The 20,116-nt window shown below is 42.4% G+C and overlaps 1 protein-coding gene across 2 annotated transcripts; it reads right to left on the bottom strand.

The window, feature by feature from the left end:
* Window positions 1-1,626: 1,626 nt before the first annotated feature.
* On the bottom strand, window positions 1,627-17,919 carry MYSM1 (Myb like, SWIRM and MPN domains 1). 2 transcript variants are annotated; one of them, XM_029959794.1, is made up of 22 exons: window positions 17,614-17,649; window positions 16,697-16,772; window positions 16,453-16,523; window positions 16,109-16,186; window positions 15,954-15,980; window positions 15,345-15,423; window positions 14,577-14,675; window positions 13,216-13,970; window positions 12,217-12,347; window positions 11,308-11,361; window positions 11,220-11,269; window positions 10,519-10,596; window positions 9,418-9,506; window positions 9,045-9,099; window positions 8,910-8,960; window positions 8,160-8,234; window positions 7,661-7,849; window positions 7,323-7,455; window positions 5,477-5,582; window positions 5,302-5,359; window positions 4,728-4,760; window positions 1,627-3,682 (listed from the first exon to the last, which is right to left on the bottom strand). In XM_029959794.1, exons 1-22 carry the CDS (start codon window positions 17,646-17,648, stop codon window positions 3,563-3,565), a joined length of 2,442 nt encoding a protein of 813 aa, XP_029815654.1. In that variant the 5' UTR covers window position 17,649; the 3' UTR covers window positions 1,627-3,562. The 2 variants fall into 2 exon arrangements, with proteins under 2 accessions (XP_029815654.1, XP_029815655.1); XM_029959795.1 differs by lacking the exon at window positions 17,614-17,649 and adding an exon at window positions 17,802-17,919 and having other exon boundaries at window positions 3,570-4,760.
* Window positions 17,920-20,116: the final 2,197 nt, after the last annotated feature.

Raw genomic sequence — 20,116 nt, 5'->3', positions numbered from 1 at the left:
CCCTGCCTGCCAGAGAGTGTTTATAACTCAGAACAGGTGTAAAATCAGAGCTCCAGGTGTAAATACAATGAAAATCCCCTCTGCCACCGGAGAAGGACACAACCTGGATATTCCTTCACATAAAAATAACAGTAGTTACCTTTCTTAAAAAATAACTGAGATCTATAGCTAAAATTATTAAAATTATCAGGTTAAGTCAGTTTGTCATATTGATGATAATAGTTTAGTAACTATAGTAGCTATAATAGTTTAGTAACTCTTTTCCTATTTTTAAGTCATTCATTTACCTACATTACAATAATCTGCCTTTTATTTTTTTAATTTCACATCCCTCCTTCTAAGTCAAAATCCATTTAATGGTCATCTGTATCATCATATCTTTATTTTATTTCACATTATTCAAATGTCAAATGTGAAATATTTTTCAGAATAAAAGTGCACTTTTCCACTGACGTTTTTTTTACTGAGGTGAATTTTCTCCTCTGTAAATAAGGAAGGAACAGGTTTAAAGACAAGAGTTTTTAGAAATATCTATATACCTATATATAAATATCTATATATTTATATAGATATGTAATGCTTCTATGACACTAAAAAGTATTATTTCTTTTAGTCCATGCTAAGCTGTAATAGCAGTAAAAGAGTTAATTATTTAGAACAGCAGGCTGCAAAGGGAATAATCCTGTAGGAAATGTGCATTATTTCTTTAGTGATCTCTGCTTCCATGGAAACAATTTCTCAGCACATTTCTAAATCTCATAAAAATAGGGCACTAGGTCTGTGTAAAACAGCAAGACGTTTCCAATTAAACAACCCCAATGCTTTAATCTGGGCCATTAAATACTTTGTCCAGCATCAAACATGATTATGAGATGTTAAACCACCAGCTCCTTCCCATGTGCTGGCTCTGTGAGGATAAAGTCCCCCCCCATCTCTCACCTCCTCAGGGGTGCAGAGCACAGTCCTGTGCAGATGTTGGGGTGCACAGCTGTGCCACACCACACTTTTGGGGTGCACTGTCCACCTCCACGGTGTCTCTTCTCCCTCCACACCCCGTCTCAGGGCTCAGCACTGCACAGCAGAGCCAGTTTCTCCAGCAGAGCAGAATCAGCCTGGCTCATGGAGCTGGAACCAACACACTTGGATCAGATCTGGGGTAGGAACACGGCTGGTGAAAGGCATCTGTGGGCATGTCCAGGATCACTGGGGTTGTCCATGCAAACAAATCCCTTATACTGTGTACCCAGTGATCCATCCTACAGCCAGGACTCTCTGAAACGCGTGTGGAAAATACTGGCCTCCATCCCCACATCCCTGCCATGAGCACCACTGGATCATTTCTGAAGGAGACTAAAGCAGAGGGTGTGTAAGAACAACTGAAGGGGACAACTCCACCTCCGGGTACAGCTCCTGCCCCGGGATGTCCTCGCTGGCCAGCAGTTTACATGCACTGGACAGAACAGCTTTGCTCTGAGCTCCAAACCTTTCCTGTATGAGCTGTGACAAAGCTCCCTCTGGTGGAACCGGACGTCGTTCACTCACTTGGTTATTGCCACCGACTAGGAATAAAGCAATTCCAGAGCTGGTGCTCAGGAGGCAAGGAGCCATCACAAACACGGACACATCTTTCAGGGCGTTGCATACACAGTCTTTATTAGCAGACTCTTCTCTATCATCAGTCAGGAATAGCAGAGAAGCAAGCAAAGGAAAAACAGTGCTTAACATCAATGGCAACAGTGTTAACTTTCTGTTTGGTTTTGGGGTTTGTTCATTTTCCTCATCTGAATTGTTCTTGGAAAATTACTTATTTTAAAAACATAAAAATAGAGATGTTCCCTCCCCTTTGTACACAAGATCTGTGCCCTGTGAAGCAGCACTGCTGGAAACTGAGAGAGCAAAACATAATTCAGCCAACAAATGCCCTTCAAGGATATTTGCACAAGTGACATCTTGGGGGGTTGTTTGGGTTTTTTTGTGGTTGCCTGTTTTTATTTTATTTCTTCCTATTTTAAACTCGAATTTCAGTTTTAACTGTATCATTCTACTCACTGCTCAACCATTCCTCATCTCCTGAGCAACACCTTGGCAGGGTGTAACACTGGACCTACAGAAAGGAACAGTGGATTAGTCCTCACAAGTGCACTGAAACAAAGCCTGGATGGGGAAAAAAAAGCTTTGTAATAAAGAATTTTCATGCCTGATATGTGTTTGGTAGCAGAACTGGCACATCAGTAAAACAGATTTTTACCTCCTGGGAAGCCTGTAACTTCCAAACTCTCCTTATTAACCACTCAGACCAACTAAATGCTGAAAAGCAGATTAGTTATTTTCTTACCACAGCTCCTGCCAACAAAATCATTACTCAGCATCACAACTGTGCTCTTTCCAATTCCCATACAATTCCGTGTGCAAGACTGGATCCCAATGGTACCAGCATTGTATTTTCTCCACACCACCCTGCTCATAAACTCAGAATATTTGCAGTCTCTGTGCATGCCAAAGGCTCGGTCCTGCACCATGTCCTCTTCCCAGAGACAAACCACTTCAAAAGTGTGTGTCACTCACAACTTCCTTATATAACATCTCTGTTAAATCCAATTGATACAACTGTGTTACTTTAATTCATTGTAATCACTACAGAGAGAAGCAGCCAGCACAGTTACCACTGCTTGGGTAATCCTAATCCATCCTTAAAGGGCTGGGAATAGACCCTATGAGGACAGTGAACAGGATCTACTTCATACTGATGCTACACAGGGGTTCAAAATTCTCCTGCTACCAACCAGCACAAATTACAGCTGTCCGTGTACATTGATCCTGGGGGATCTCCTAGAGAACCTATGGAAAACTGAACCCAACACCATGCACTGCACAGCACCCACAGCTGAGCTGTCAGGAGTGCCTTCCCACTCAGAGTGTAGTTTAACTAGGAATACAGAAATCCATGCAGTATTGGGAGTGAGGAAGTCCCAAAGAGGACAGTTTAGAGTAAGTGCAGACTGAGCCAACACACTGGACACAGATGGGTGCACCAGTGGTAAATCACACACAGCAGTGGGACCCAAAGCTCTGCACCTGCAGATCTGGACATAGAAGAGAGCACAGAACATCCACCAGTACTTTTGAGTCCACGGCTCTTGAATGTGGGAAAATCACTGAGTATCAAGAGCTCCCATTTTCCTTTGATCAGGTTCTGCACCTTCCCCTCAGTGACAGAAAGAGTCTGACATTTCATGGTAAAAACCGTAACATCAACTTCCTGTGAAGGGCTTCCCTCCTTGGGATGCAGCTCTATGATTTTAAAGCTTTTCAAATTCTATATAAATGAAAAGCTGAAACATATAAAATCTTAAAGTTCCATTCATGTTATGTAGAACTAGATATATACACACACATATTTTTTCTTAAAATAAAAATTGAGCCCACTCTCTCCCCTCTAGATATAAACTTGACGTCTTGTTTAAGGTTTTCAAATACATTTTAGACCTCTCTGAGAAACTTCACCCAAGATAAACCTGTGTAAATACCTGTAGACAAGTCAAGTTTCTTTAGAAAGTAAAATTTAAAACACATTTCTTCTATAAAGAGTCACAGTGATACAGCTCACGAAACATTTCCAAGTTGCAATCAGGAAACTTCTCCAATCAAGATCAATCTGTGACTGATTTATCTGAATATACACCTGTAAGAAATCATAACTGAGAAACTGATATAAACCAGTGTTTTCTTATTAAACTGTACATTATAGACAAGACTCCGAATATAAAAGTTGGGATTTTTTTCTTTACAAACACAAAGACTTTTCCTCTCCTTGCCCCCAGTTTGCCATCAACCCAGAGCTCGTGTTTCCACAGGAAACAGTGGCAATTCCAAATGGACAAATGGCAAGGATCTGGGGAACAAGGTAAAACCTCCCCATAGAATGGAAGGTCAGAAAGGTTGCATTTCCACTGGAAACAAGCACAGGCACTACTGAGAAGTCAGGAAAACTTGCCAGCTTTTCCTCCCCAATACAGAAACAAGATGGCAAAGAATGTGCCAAAAAGCTACTTGACCATCAGGATGAATGGGGAAAAACAGTAATAAAAGCAAAGAAATCAGGTGATGTATTTTGCTACAACTGAATAAAACTTCAGGCTCGATACCAGGAGAGTTGGAGCTACAAAGATCTCATTTCAGTTAAGTTTCTCTTCTGTGAATTCATTCAAACTTACAACCTCTAAAGCATTAATTCATCCTGAGTTAGATGGGTACCTGGAGACAACATTAAGAGAAATTCCCAAACTGGAAGACCTGAGAGAGGACAAACTCTCCTTGAAGATGGATGCACAATATTCCTGACAGGTGTCCTTTTCCCAGAGCAGTCACTCAATTAATGCTGTGTCCCTCGTTAGCCTGAGCCTCCCTTGGGCACTGGGGTCACACACAAAAAGAGCTTCCAAAGTACTTTAAACCACCAAGATAAGATGACACTGGATTCTGTAACAGTCACCACTGAGGTGGGTAACAGTTCTGAAAGAGTTGACATAATGAGGAGGGAGGAGAGAAATCAAAAAATAACATCCAAATTCCATCACTTTGGTTTGCCAAAGCCATCACAGTGGCAATTGGTGTGAACATTCCTTCTCACTTCCTTCAGCATTGCCCTTTTCCTCACTCTTGTATGTGGAAAGGAATAAGTTTTCTATCTGAGTCAAGAACTCTTCAGCAATGAGGCAGTTTGTTACCTTGCCCAAAGTCTTCCTCATGCACTCCAAAAGCTGGTCAAAACAAAAGAACATTTTGTTAAAACTGAAATTTTTCCTGAAATTTTTTTCATTTTTTATTACAAAGGGATTTTTATTTAGAATTAACACTAAAAAATTGTTCAAGTGTGCAATACAACTTTAAAAGGAACGGTGACACAGGAAAACACAGGTGATTTAAATCCAATTTTTTAAAACCAGCTACACAACAGCTGAATTCCAGAGCGTTTTACCAACTCAATTTTAGATTTGCACTGTTTATAAGCAAAGTCATGAGAGGAAACAAAAGAATTCAATGTGGGCAATTATTGTGTACAAGTGATTTGTCATTAAATCTTCTCCGAACTGAGGGTCAAACTTGGTGTCTGCACATAACACATTCCCACCTCTCTCAAAGGAGGATCCTTATTTTCACTGTGTAAGTTTTGCCACAGAAGTAATTTACTGCCATTAATTTCCATCTCTGATTTGTAAAAATGTAACTTCAGGTGACCTCTGCTAACATGAAACAGATTTGCATTTAAAAAAAACATTCAACATTAAAAAGAAAACTTACTTTCTGCAAACAAGTCAGGTCAGAATCCCTATGAAAAATTTTATCCATGGGGACGCTGCTGTTGGAAAAAAAACAAACAGGAATGCTGGAGAAAGGAGCCACAGGTCTTGACTGAAACAATAACAAACATACAACCATTCCTAACTGGCCGTTTGTAGCAGCAGTAAACACATACCTGTGGCAAAATCTGTACTTTTCAATTATCCACCTTGTTTTTTCAAATACTAATTCCCACTGAGGTTCCTCCAGCATCTGCTGCACTTCGAATTTGTAGGGCAGGCCTGCAGTCAATGGAACATCATCATTCAGTGTTTCCAGTGCACTCCACTGTTTTCTTTCTCTTCTCAGTTTTAGATGCAATCCCTTCCCTCCCCATAACTGTTCCTGTTTATTACTGACTGCAGAAGCCTGTGGTTCTGTTACTTGACAACATTAAGGAGGTTAAAGCAAAAGGATGACGTGTTTTGGATTCCAAATTTAATTGTGGTGGGAGTAGGAACAAATCTGTTTTCCTCCCTGCCCTCACCAATTCCCCAGGCCATAAGGAAGGACAAAGAAATCTACAAAAAACAGAGAAAGAGAAAAATGAATTGAGTGTTTAGTACCACTTTTGTAATGGCAAATCTCTCTAAGATTTAGGTGATTATTAAGTGAATAAAAAAAGGTTTGGGTTTTATGCCTGAAGGGGCTGCTGATGAGTATTGTTCGCTATTTCAGAGGAATTTGGCTCTGAAAGGAAGAAAATCTTCTGGTTTATTGCAGGTGGGGGAAGAGGAATTTAGCAAGAAAATTATTTGCAGGTTAACGATTCAGTTATAGAAAATCAGGGAGAAAGAAAGAGAGTGTGAATTTCAGTAAGTCATTTCCAAAGAGCCCAAGGAGATGCCATTTAGTAAAACTTTGATTTCAGGAGCTAAACAGAAATATGGAATCCTCTCAGACAGAAAAAGTGAGTGACTACAAAAAAGTCTTCTAAAGGCAATGAAGTTTGTCAGTAATTTAATTCCTCAGCAAGGACGGGATGTGTGGGAAATGAGGATAAAATCACAGGACAATCAGTGTGGTAAACAGGAATTAGTGCACAGATGTGGCCACTGCTCCACTTCCCCCAGGACTGTGCAGTGAGTCTCCAGGCAGATGGTCTCCCCTGCTTACTTCCACAGGAAAAAACAGGGAGAACTGTTGGCTCACATGGCCTCAGCTACTGCTGTGCCAAGAGAACTGGAAACCTTGGAGTGGGGATGCAAAAATCAGAACTTTATAAATAGAGGGAGGGAGGAGGAAAGAGAACAGGCAGCTACCAGAACCATCTTCTGTTATCAGGGGAATTTTCCTCAAACGAATGTCAGGGAAAGAGCAGAAGATCTGATCATCACTGGAAATACCATGAATTTTATATGGTGTGTTCTTAACTGTTCAAGAAAGGAAAGGATCCCGTTTTCATTAAATGCTAATGACATTTTTAATCAAACCCCTTAGGTTGGGGTTCCTGCCAGCACACCCTTTCAGCTTTCCTAGCAAATTTGATCCTTTGACCTTCAGAATGGCACATTAGTCGAAAATTAAGGATTTTTGGCCACTGTAGCAGCCAATTCTTTGCTATTTACCTCTGTTTCCTCGGGTAGAGGATCTGTTCAGAATGTTGCAATGCAGTAAAGCCCATGCTGTACATGTGAAACAGTTTCTCAGCTGTTCGTAAGGATTCTGCATGTAAATAACAGTGACTCTTGTCCCAAAACTTTCGCTTCTTCCACAGATTGTGAAAAACACTAACGCAAAAGAACAATCTTCTGTCTATCTATATTTGTATATTCTTGTCATGACAGCAGAGACAAATTTCAGAATCACTCTTTCAGTGAAATTCCTGGGTTTGTCCAGCACGTTACCAATAGAAATGATACCGTTTGTACAATACCATCACCTTACCAACACAAATACATAAATACCTGTTTCTCAAGTTCAAAAGCAGACATTTTTCCCCTCAGTATCCAAAAGGAAAAGGATAAACCAGATGTACTTACGGTAGGAACCATCAGCACTGATCTCATCACTAATGACCAGACAGGTGATCTGGGAATATGGCAGGGGATTATTCCGGTTGTAAGGGCTTATGATCATTCCGATGAACATGGCACCTCCCCGGGAGAAATAGCTCTAAAAAACCAAAAAAAACCACAGAAAAAATTCACATATAAAAATCCAACCTTTTTTCAGAAGAGGATGCTGAAATCTAAAACCCAGCATTTATGTCATTTATGGCTGATTTAAAATTGGAGCAATAATATGTACTACCACTGTAAATACCACGGAGGCTTTGGGTCTGGGGGTCTTTTTTGCTCTTTGTATGTTTTTGCTGTACCTGGTATTTGGCTTGAGTGTCTATGTCTCGTATGGAGGGGTTGGGATCGAAGGCTGGGTGGGAATGGTACCATCCAATGACCTGGAATCCTCTGGCAGCCAGTGTTTCCGAGGCCTGTGTCTGGGACACTGGATCCATCTCGCACTGCAGGCCTGTGCTGAGGCTGTTGCAGGGCTCTGCTGCACACACCTGGTAAAGAAACCTCCAGATGGATAAATGTAACAAACCTCCATCAGTTACATAAGGCTTCATTAACAGAATTTTAAGAATAATTTACCAGATCTTCCTCATAATTTACCAGATCTTCCTCATAATTTACCAGATCTTTCTCCTTCACAATTGAACATAACTCTAACATTTCAAGACTGCAGTAATTAACTTAGATTTCATGTATTTAATTAGTTGCCCTTCAGAAATAACAGTTACATTTATTCAAATTATATCTATTATCATATCAGTTGTAATATTTTAGAGAAAATGTAAAAAGACAAACACTTACTTCCACAATTTTATCAGCTTCAGAGTACCTTCCACCCAGCAGCCCTATCACTTCTGCCAGAGACACATGAGAGTGCTGGAAGATCAAACAGGTATGAAAGAAATGAGATTAAACAAGTATGGAAGTCCAAGTTGTGTAATTTCTCTTTGTTTTGCCCTGCACTCAAGTCAGTAACTTCTCAGTGACATTTAGAAGGAAAACTCAAAACAACTAAAACCTCTCAAAACCCCATTGTTTCCATTTATAGCAAACAGAAAAGATTAAATTTTCTTATTATAAACACACCAGGGATGTAGTACAAGGGTGTAACACATCCATAGATGCAGCCTGGGCACTGCTGAACAACTGCACAATTTTGGTACAACGTGTTGTTCCTAAAAAAATTCCCACATTTTGCTTTGTAAAAACAAAATCAATTGCCAGACTGGTAGAAAATGAAGCCATAGATCTCAGAAGGACAGACTGTCAGAAAGTAGCTTTATGCAAATTAGATTTAAAGTGTGACAGAGAGTAGTAAGCAGTAAAGCAGTAAAACTCTAATTCATTTTTCTAGAAGGTAAATAGTTGTACAGTAAGCACAAGATAAAAAGTATTCATCTTTAGGGGCTTTATTTAATACTAGGTTCTCACTTCTAGGTGAATGAAAACATTTCTGTATTTCTCAGTCTTCCTGAGAAGACTTCATTTAAAAAAAAAAAAACCCACAACACAGACATCATAGCTTTTTGAAAGACAAAACTTAATCCTCACCAAATCCATTACTAGAAGTGCTTCAGAAGACACTTTCACCTTAAAAGGCTCCTGAAATGATAAAGATAATAATGAGTATAAAAAAAGTAACCCAAGTAATGAAGCCTTCTTGGTAATTCCCTCAGAGGTACATACCTGCTTCTCCTCCGTGAACAGACAGCAGGGTATCAGCTGAAAGGGATCAAAGGAACTATAAAATGAAAGAAAATTTCTCTAAAGATGTAGGACAGTCAGGAAACTTTTCAACTTTCCCACTGTCACCTCAGCTGGGGAGGAATAACCTTGTGTTCTTCACTGGATTTTCTCATCCCACACTAGGATGACTTCCACCAAATACAGAAACATCACTCCCCACACTCGTGAATTGCAACAGGCAACATGTGAAACGCATCCAGGCTATTTCAGACCGTGACACGCGCTAACGCTTTGCACCTTTCCAGCCTGACACAAGACATTTGTTCCATCTCTGGCAGAGCTGTGTTTGAACATGATGCACATCTGGTAATACCTTTTGGGTTGTCTCGAACCTTTGGAAGATTTTGCAGGTTTCAGTTTTTCTTCCTCTCTCCTTCTTGCTAATTCTTCAGCTGAGAGATGCTAAGAGGGTTCAACAAAAAATGAAATGTCTTAATGTCTGAAGTGCTGCTTCAGCAGGGATTGCAAAACCAGCCCAAAATCAATTCTTGATATCATTGTCCTCTTGATATAATTTGTGTGTTACAGAACTACTGATGGCAGAGGCAATAGCCATGAACCAGGCAGTGTGGAAGGAGTGACAACCGGAGACCAAGCCCACAGGATGTCTGATGAGAGAATTCTCATATGAAATCAATCAAATTCAGTAAAATCACATCACAAACCTGGTGTAAATCCAAGTGTGATAATCTGCCAGTACAAACCATGCTCAGAACTTATCACAACCCCTCTTTAGGGATGAGTGTTTTCAACCTTTTTTTCCATCCAAATACGTATTTTGCAAGAAGTGTTCAAATTATTAATCTCAGTTAATCAAAAATAGCATTATGGAAGTAATTGTTACAGGTAATTACTAAAGGTTGCAAATTAAGAAGGTTTTCTATACAAGAAAAATAGATGTTCTTCCCTTTTCACATAATCTGAAATTGTAGGAATGGACAAGTATTTTCATTCCAATTCTCCCATAAAATATTTAAACTCATATGAATTTTTAAAGCACTTCATAAACCACAGAATTTCTGGGGATATTGCTAGTAGCAGAATTAATATTAGGAACTCATTATCACCTGCATAATGAGCACAAAGAAACCATACAGGACTGAAAAAATAACATTTAAATGGTATTCTCCCATCCCTTACCATTTGCTTTAAGGCAGTTAACTCAAAAGCAATGGATCATGAAATCTCCTACAAGATAAGGCAAAGAGCTTTAGGGGCATAAAACCCCTGTGCAAACACCAACTTTAATTATCAGCAGCACAAAGATGTACCAGCTGCTGCATTACTTTCAAATTACTGCTTCCACAGAGAGGTTAAGTCCCTATGACACAACTGTTCCCTTGTCTGTTTGATGCAACACCACCTGCCAGCAATCAGCAAGAACTAAGGAAAGTTAAAAACACAGAAGGGTCACCTCGAATGTCTGTCCTTCCAAATCCTTGGCATCACACCAGTTTCCCCAGGGGTCTCGCACTCGCCGCCTTCTTGTGCGCTGTGGCAAGAAATCACCAAGAGTCAGGGCTCTCACCCTGCAAAAACTGCATTTACTTCAGCTGGGCAGCCCCAAGGACAGTGTCCAAAAGGGTACTGCCACAGGGATGTTACCAACACCCTGGAGTTCTGTAGACTGTCACGAAATATCATCAGTGGAGTTTTCGCATTGTAAGGCAGTAAAGCCTGTTGGTGTTCCGAGGAAGCTCAGCACCCCTGACAGCAACAGGGCACTGTTATCCAGCCCTGAATTCTAGCTCAGACAATGCACAGAACTATAAAACAAGGATGTTTACATCCAGTGGATGCTACAGCTCTTTATATTTCAATTTATTATATTTTTAGTGGGATTGATTTTGTGTTTCCTCTCATCAACTGATGTATTTTGCTGTGAAGTACTTAAAAACTCTGTATTACAAGTGAATACGAAAATTTACTCTGGGAACCCTTGGTAATTCATGTAGTTACTACTGCACTTAATTGTGTGCATAAGGCTCTCATATCCTACTCTATTTAACAGCTAAAATGCAAGCAACTTAATCACCCACTGCAAAACACTTCACTATGAAAGCTGGACAGACTCTCCCCATTCGTGCTGCCCCCCGGCTCCCCCCCAGGCCGCACCATGGACTGCAGGCGCTGTGCGAGCTGATAGGCTTCCACCGTGTCCCTGCCTTCCCGGGATCGTGATAGGCTTCCACCGTGTCCTTGCCTTCCCGGGAGCGCGTCCTGTCGGCAGCCTGGGGCCGGTTGTACACGGCCTGCTCTGCAGGAGACACAAGGGAGACACTGCACGTCAGCAAAGCACGGAGGCACTCAGCACTGCTACACAGACAGGGAGGACAGGGGTGAGTGGGAGACACTCAGCACTGCTACACAGACAGGAGGACAGGGGTGAGTGGGAATGGCAAATGCCATCATGGAAAAGGCAACAAAAAAACCCCTAGAGTAAAGAGACATCTCTTGTTGGTTATAATTCTGTTATTTTACATAACTTTACTTCAGACAAAAGGTATTTGCAAGACATTGGTCCTCTCTCAGGTGACTGTCGTTCAGCTTTGGACCAAAATCCATCCAGAGACTCTAAAACAACACCAAGTTCCACGTGTATATACACTTTAAATGTCACCTGATTTTAACATTTGAATCGTTTAAAAACTAGCCCTGAGGATGAAGACACTGATGTTTATTCAGGAAACAGTTATCATTCAGTGTGGGAAAAGTAACAATAACTTGAATTTTGTCTTATAAGGAAGGAGGGTAGAATTTCAGATACAGTAGGTTATCAGGAAAAAAAAAATAATCCAACCCTAGACACACAGAAAAGCACAAAACAAAACAACCAGTCCACCAGCTCATGTATGGTTAAACATGAGGGAATGCAAAAAAAATAAAGAAAAAATAAAAAGGTTTTGTATAAAACAAAAAATCCATAATCCTGTAAGCAGGTTACAAACTCCTCCAGATTTTCCAAGGTTGTGAGAGACAATCTGCTCAGAAAGTCCTTCCTAGCAAGGATAGTTGTGTATCCCCTGGGTGAGCAGTGCACCCTAACATTAGGTAGTCCTTCGGCATTACCCCAAAAGAGGCTATTTCTTGGTCCCCACAGAAATATCCCTACCACAGCCGAAGTTAATGGCCCCTATGAGTTCCAGGTAGGTGTGGATCCGGCCAATGCAGTTGACGTCACCGCAGTTCTTCAGGCCCGGACGCACCGAGGTCTTGTTCAGGTACTTGGGTTTACATCTCTCCCTAAAATCAAATCCAGCACGTTGTCAGACAGCAGAACAAATCATGGGGGGAGGAAGGAATTGTGTGACTTTAACTGAGGTCCTGTTTTCACTCTCTATGCACTTATTGCTTCCTTTTAAACTGACACTGAACCTTTTCAGTTCCACACTTCTCTGAACATGGAACTTTAGTCTTTCTTTCACCCACAACAAGCTGACAGTACACAAGACAACTGAGTGGAGTCTGAGTTAAACTCAGTAATTATTTCTACTTAAAAGCAAGCTAAGCAACAGAGTGACCACACAAACCAAAATGGAAACAAGACAAACTGTATCTTGAGCCTGCTGCCACAAATCCCTGGGGTTCCTTACACCAGCTCTTTAGAGATGGAATAAAAAATATTCAAGTGTGCAAGCACTACACCAAATTGATACTTACTTAGAGGCATTCTTTTGCTCAGCATCATTTGTTCCAGCACAGACTTCTTGCTGCCCTTCTGTAAAGGCAGTGCCCCAATGCTGCAGACCTCATCACAGAGTTAATGTCACCAGTTATTTATTTCAAGGAACCACTTATTAAAACCCTTCTTACACATAGGATGGCAAAAGTTGGAAGAAAATAACATAACTCAAATGCATGCAGCTTGTTCTGATACAGGACACTAATTTTCATAATGCTTCAAAGTATGTTCATTGCTTAGCTTCCAGAATGCCAGGAAAAAAATGGGAAGATGCAAAAGAAGCATTAATAATGAATGCTGTTCACTGGCAAGCTGCCATACAATAATTTTACTCTTTTCAGAAGCTGCTAGTACTAAGTAGTGTTTTAACTACAACAAACCAGGACACCTTAATCACTTATTTCAGTAAAAGAAATCAATGCATCTTACCATTGATCCAAAATATAATTCCTGATTTTCAAGTAACGCTCCGGTGTTTTGGCCTGGCGCCCTTCAAAGAACTCGGGAATAGCCTGCTTTTCCTCCTCCAGAATGATGCTCCTGTCAACCTCCACTTCTTGATCAGGGGGCTTCAGCTCCTCTGCTTCTTCTTGATGATCTTCATCCGCTTGGCAGGGGGAAGGAAAAAGCAATCCATTGTCAGCCGGGTTTCTTTGCTCCTCACTGGGCTCCTGAGCAGTCGCTTGTCCAGTACCAAGAGATGTTACTGCTCCTCCTTGTTCAGCTCTCTCAATATAATTATTGTACTGCTGGAAATCTAAACTCAAAGATTTATCACCATTCAGGTGCTGGGAACACGTTGCTGCCACAGCAGGAAATACCAAGGCATCCACTGTATCCTGCCTGGTCTGCTGAGGATCTTCTTTAGGCAAAGCAATTGCAGAACTGTGTCCAGCAGATGACAAACCGTGTTCCATTCCTTTTGTTTCTTCAACTGGACTTTTTGGAATAACAGATAATTCACATTTTCCAGTTTCTTGCTGGAAGCTAGGAGAGAGTAGCTCATCCATGTCATCAGTTATGTCTACTTCTTCATCATCTGACAGCTTTTCAATTTTCACTGCATTCAGATTAGGGTCTGCACGGCCTCTCAAATTTCCAGTTTCCACCCTTATCCCATCTTCCATGGGAACACTGCTCCCTTGCTGACTTTGCTCTTCTTTTTCAGAATCACCATTTTTTGCCTTAGGAAAATATCAGATACTTTAAGAAGAGAAAAACAAAACAATCCCATCTGCCTCCCAAATAATCAGAACTATTTCATTTGAACAGCAGATATTCTGAAGCGTTTCTTCCTTATCTTACCCTTTTAATATAGTTTAATCCACTGCAACTGACTTTGGCACAGCATTAAAGGTATAATTTAGCCCAAGTGTCAATTAACATGTATTTCCAGTCACAGAATCCTAGAGAATAGTTATCTCTTCCCTAAATGTCCCCGAAATCTCAAGTGAGGTTAAGGCTAAAACTACAACAGACAGCAAGGACAGCTGTGTAGTGGAAACTAATTTTCATACTAATGACAAACAGTGTAAGAGGCCACAATTATACTACATTTTTTGTTTAGTTATACCAGCAATAAAAATACAGGTTATTCTAGGAATTTGAAATCAGGTCTGAATTATTTTAAATCTGCAAATAAGCATATTCCACTTTTCTGAATATGGGAATAAACAGAGTATGTGCTTTGCCAGCAAGTGCCCTGAAAGGACAGATTAAAAGCAAGCTGTACATGCAACACCACACTTGGCAAACAGCCTTTTTGCCAGCTCCAGAGATCCTCCATTTACCTTGTTCCTGAAGTACTGCCGAGCATAGCTCTTGACCTGTAGGACAGTTCGACTCCCGATCAACTTGGCGATTTTCGTCCACCGGCGGCCAAATTTCACCTGACACAACAAAGCACACTGAAGTCACCCAAACTCTGACATTCCAGACATTGCACTTCACATGCCAAGAGAGTTTAAAACCTCAATTGTTCACTCAAATGCACAAACAGTACAGCAAACTTATGGTAAAGAACCTCACTATTCATGTCCTACCAGAAAGAAAATGACATCCAACAGTAAGAACTATTGTTATTCTCCTTAACTAGAGCATCTTCTTCACCCTCTTCAGGCACTCTGTAAATTATGCTGCCTGCTATCCCAAGGAATTCTACTGTGCTTGGCAAGCAAACCCTATTACATTATATTACATATAATCTCTGAAGACCTTACAACAGTAGTTAAAGGATTTCACTTTATTTGCCTTAAAAACACACCACACTTCCAATAGTTAAGAACAGTATTGTGACTGTGCAACTCATAATGCTGAGTAGTTGAGGTATTTTGTGCTCTCAAATTGTAATCAGCATCACATGAACAAAATCTGGTAAAGAAAACCATTTTGGGTTATCATTACACTCTTGGTAGATGGCAATTACTTTTAACATGTTAGAAGAAAAAAAAGCAGAAGCCTTAGAAGAACCATATCATGCTTATTCATATTAACTATTCTCTTATTTAGAATAAATAAATTAATTCAATTAAAAATATTGCATCTATAAACAAACTCACCAGTCCTTGTTCAAACAGCTCTTTTTCCTCCAATGTCCACTTCAGGGAGCAGCCAGGTGGTTTTGCAGGTGACCGGACCCTAGGAAAGCAGGAAGCAAAAGTTGGTGCTTTCCTAAAAACATTTAATCCTCCAACTCCAGTAACTCAAGTACCTTCTGACAGGGGAACTACTCCCCTTCTTTGGTAAAACTCAAAGTATTGTTTTAAACATGAGTTTATAAACATGATAAATAAAATACTGAGAATCAGCTTCCCCACCACAAAGGAAGGTTCAAGGTAACTCAATATTCATCAGTGACTAACGGTACAGAAATAAATAAAAGCAGCAAACAGAAAAGTTCAGGCAAAAAAGCCAACTAGAATTAACAATTTTTTTTCATAAGGACCACTGGGCAACAAAAAAAAACCCCACTCCCCTATTTTACCATGAGGCTATTATCATACACAGCATTTCTTCCTGTTGAAAGTTCTCTTACATAATTTTGCACAGCCAAACAAAAGGAACTAAGGAACTGTAACTTCTTTTTTTTTTTTAAACAGTTTCTAGTAACTGAACTTAAATCAGACACCACATTTAAAAATGCAACTCAATCGTTAAAATGTACGTACATGACTTTTCCAGTCTTCTTATGAGGGCTGCAAATAAAAAACAGAGTGAAAATAAAAATTAGCAATTGTGATGCTGTTGCATATCTCAGTAAAAAACCCTTCTTTAGGAGAACTTTTCATTCCTTCTCATCTAATTTTTCCCAAGCACATCTTACCTTTTCACAGATCTTTTCTCCACTTCCTTTTGGTTGAGCCATATTTTTTCAGAAAGTGATTTATTAGATAAATAATACCTGAAATATTGCTAAGTAACTTTTTAAAGCATCAGGGATATTTGTACATGTGAGAATTCTAAAAATCATATAAATTATACTGGTTCAGAATTACCCAGTCGTAGAAACAAACGCTGCAGTTTCTGCAGCAGTATTTCTTCAATCTACCTACAAGGTGGCAGGGCTTCAGTCATCTTAACAGGAAAAGATTAGTGCAGTTCCTTTGGAAATAGGAAGTTTTCTGTTTTTCTACAGGAAAACATGAAACCAAATCAGCAAAAGGATACTCTTCTTCCAGCAACATCTTCTCAATGACAGCCCTGTTTTCTTCACTAATGCTGCTGTCCAATGTCCAGGGCTGCAAACAACACAACTGCGTTTTAATATCTGAATTCCCCAGAATAAATATATAACACTTTCTAAAAGTAAGGAAAAAGCCCTGGTTAAAAACCTAAAGAGCATGTACATGGAGGGAAGAGCACACAGCAGCTGTGATAACCTAAAAGCACCACTCATTTAAAAAATACTTACAAGACTGTTGCCAGTTCTCCAAGATGAATCGAGATAGTGATCCTGCAGCAGGCTTGATGCTGGGTTTTCATGATCTCTGAAAGAGATTCCATTGTGCAAGACAACTGTAGTTTAATATTAAAAGTGTCATTGAGTTCTGTTATCTCCACTTAACATTTCTACATGTTTCCCCCAATATGGTAAAACCACCTTCTTGTAAAGACAAACTTGTTTTCCTGCCAAGGAAAGCTCATACTTACACAAGGGTTAATTGTACAGGGCTGTTAGTATCATGGAATGGTTTGGGTTGGAAGGGACCTTAATGATTATCTCATTGGCAGGGACACCTTCCACCAGACCAGGTTACTCCAAGCCCCATCCAACCTGGCCTTGGACATTTCCAGGGATGGGGCAGCCACAGCTTCTCCGGGCAACCTGTGCCAGGGCCTCAACACCCTCACAGGGAAGAATTTCTTCCCACTATCTAATCTAGTACTCTTACAGAATTAATTCAGTTTATGCTTGATCTTTTCTGTAAATAACTACTTATTAGAGATCTGTCACTGATTAACATCATTGATCAACTTCCTTTCATTTTCATGCAGCATAAAATCTGCTTAGTAACGCAAGTAATTAGTTGTTTAAAAAAATCTTTACTTCCAGAGCATTCAGACAGTTCTAATGACTAATTAGCCCTATATCCCCTGCAGTGCTACTAATTTAAACTCATTTACTATTCTGAAATGCTTTGTGCCAGCATCTCAAACATCTCTTTACAGGATAAAGAATAAATCTCCATGTACAGTCAGAAGCCTACACAATTCCTGCTTCTTTTGGAGCACACCAAGGACAGGGTGGGATCAACATCCCCTTTGCCCAGCAGCCTGTGTGCAGCAGTGGCAGGTGCTGCTCTAGGACAGCAAGTCTCTGCTACAAACCTCTTGTTCTCTTCCAGCACCTGCAGGTGCTCCATTTGAGGTGTTACAGTCTCTGCCCACTTCACCATCCCTTATCCATGAATTTGCTGAAGCCCAGAAAGCCAACTCAACCCTGGGCTGCATCCAAAGGACCACAGCCAGCAGGTTGAAGGTGATTCTGCCCCTCTGCTCTGCTCTTGTGATCCCACCTGGAGTGCTGCATCCAGCTCTGGGGTCCCCAACATAAGGAGGATATGGAACTGTTGGAGCAAATCCGGAGGAGGCCGTGAAGTTGGTGAGAAGACTGGAGCACCTGCCCTATGGAGATAGGCTGGGAAACTTGGGGCTGTTTGACCTGGAGAAAAGAAGGTTGTGTGGACACCTCACAGCAGTCTCACAGTACCTGAAGAGGCCTACAGGGAAGCTGGAGAGGGATTCTCCATCAGGAACTGTAGTGACAGCACAGAGAGAAATGGGTACAGACTGAAAGAGGGGAAATTTACGTTAGATATCACGAAGAAATATTTTCCTGTGAGGTTGGTGAGACACTGGCACAGCTTGCCCAAAAAAGGTTTGGATGCCCCACTACGGGCAGTGTTCAAAGCTAGCCTAGATAAAGCCTTGAGCAACCTGGTCTAGTGGGAAGTGTCCCTGCCCACGGCAGGAGTAGAACTGGATGATCTTTAAGGTCCATTCCAACCCCTTTACGTTCTATGATTCTATGACTGTTTTTTGCACCTCCCTCCCGGCGTTCAGCTCTCTGACCCTCTCTGCCTCCGCCAGTTCGCGAACACAGTTACACAACCAAGCACCTTCTCCGTGTGTATTTTTAAGGATTCTCCCAGCAGCCTCCGGGCGCTGTTCCGAGCTCTGGGGGATCCGTTGGCAGCAGTTCCGTGTTCTCCTCACACCAGTGCTCCCACGGCCCCGTTCCCTCTGCCCTGCCTGACGATGCTCCACACCGGCGCTGCCCCCTCTCCACAGGCACTCCATGACACTCCAAGGTCTCTCCCCGGAGCGGCGGGAAGCGCCCGGCCAGGGCCGCCCCCTCAGGAGCGGCCGCCACCCCGCGACCCCCGCCGGCGCAGGGCGACGGCCAGCGCTCCCGGAGCCCCAGCAAGGGACCCCACTCACCCCGGCGGGGGCCCCCGGGTCCCCTCGATGTCCACCTCGGGGCTCCTCGCGCCGCCGCCATGACACCGGGACGGCGCTATCGCGGGAAGGGGCGGCCCGACGGCGGCGATGGGCGGGCACGGAGCGATGAGGAGCGGCCGGGCGGAGCCGGACATGGCGCTGGGGTAGGCGGAGCGCGGGGCGGCTGGAGCGGGCGGGAAGCTGAGGGACAGGACCGGGCTGTAAGGGGGCATGGATGCGCTGAGGGGACACGGCCTAGCTGAGGGACATGGCCGGGCTGTGAGGGGACATAGCTGGGCTGAGGGGACATGGCCGGCTGAGGGGACATGACCCAGCTGAGGGGACATAGCCGGGCTGAGGGGACATGGCCCAGCTGAGGGGACATGGCCGGCGTGTGAGGGGGCATGGCCGAGAACTGAGGGACAAGGCCGGGCTGTGAGGGGGCATGGCCGGGAACTGACGGAGCGTGGCCGGGCTCTGAGGGTCACTCCGGGCTGTGAGTGAAGGGGTGACGGTCAGGCAGGGGCTGAGGGGCAGCGCGGGATGCGACAGCGGGAGCCTGGAACCGGAGCCCACCCTGGTGAGGGGCACCCCGAGTGCTGGGTGTGGGTCTGGGCACCTCACTGCGAGAAGGACGTGGAGGGGCTGGAGCGAGTCCAGAGCTGGGGAAGGGTCTGGAGCATCGGGAGCATCTGGGGGGGGCTCCGCATGGAGAAAAGGAGGCTCAGGGGGGACCTTCTCGCTCTCTCCAAGTCCCTGACAGGAGGGTGAAGCCACCTGGGGGATGAGGCTCTGCTCCTAGGGAACAAGGGATAGGATGAGAGAAAATGGCCTTAAGTTGTGCCAGGGAAGGTTTAGATTGTATATTAGGGGAAAATTCTTCACGGAGAAGGTGGTCAGGCATTGGAACAGGCTGCCCAGGGAGGTGGTGGAGTCCCTGCCCCTGGAGGTGTTCAAGGGACGACTGGATGTGGCATTCAGAGTGCTGGTCTGGTTGACATGGTAATCAAAGGTTGGACTCAATGATCTTGGAGGTCTTTTCCACCCTACATAAATTCTGTGATTCTGGAGGCCTGCACAGGCCATACATCCCTTTGTCCTTCAAGCATGTGGTCATGTCTGTTCCTTCATCTAGAGATGACAGCACAGGGTGTTGTGTGGGTCAAGTTAAGGTGTTGTATTATGGATGCCAAAAAATCACAGTTTTGTTCCCATTCATTCTTAAATCTGTGTTTCGTTTCACAAGAAATATTTTGGTGTTTGTGGTATCTGGGCTTTTAATCATATACCGAAGGGAAGAGTTGATTATCATTACCGTCCACTCAAAAAAGTGTTTCTGTTTATATTTGTATTGTCATCTCAATACAAATATTTCAAGTCAATAAAGTCT

This window comes from Manacus vitellinus, unplaced genomic scaffold (genome assembly GCF_001715985.3).
Source record: "Manacus vitellinus isolate BGI_N305 unplaced genomic scaffold, ASM171598v3 scaffold_21_pilon, whole genome shotgun sequence".
NCBI classification, from domain to species: domain Eukaryota; kingdom Metazoa; phylum Chordata; class Aves; order Passeriformes; family Pipridae; genus Manacus; species Manacus vitellinus.
This window is presented reverse-complemented; position numbering and strand designations above follow the sequence as displayed.

Bases quoted from the DNA above. Each gene is read 5' to 3' on its own strand.
- MYSM1 (XM_029959794.1), bottom strand. From the start codon at position 17,648: ATGGAGCACCTGCAGGTGCTGGAAGAGAACAAGAG. The intron at 14,676-15,344 runs GTGAGTTTGTTT...TTGTTGTGTCAG, and splicing joins AGCTGTTTGAACAAGGACTG to GTGAAATTTGGCCGCCGGTG. The intron at 3,683-4,727 runs GTAACAAACTGC...GATTTCTTACAG, and splicing joins TGAGGAAGACTTTGGGCAAG to GTGTATATTCAGATAAATCA.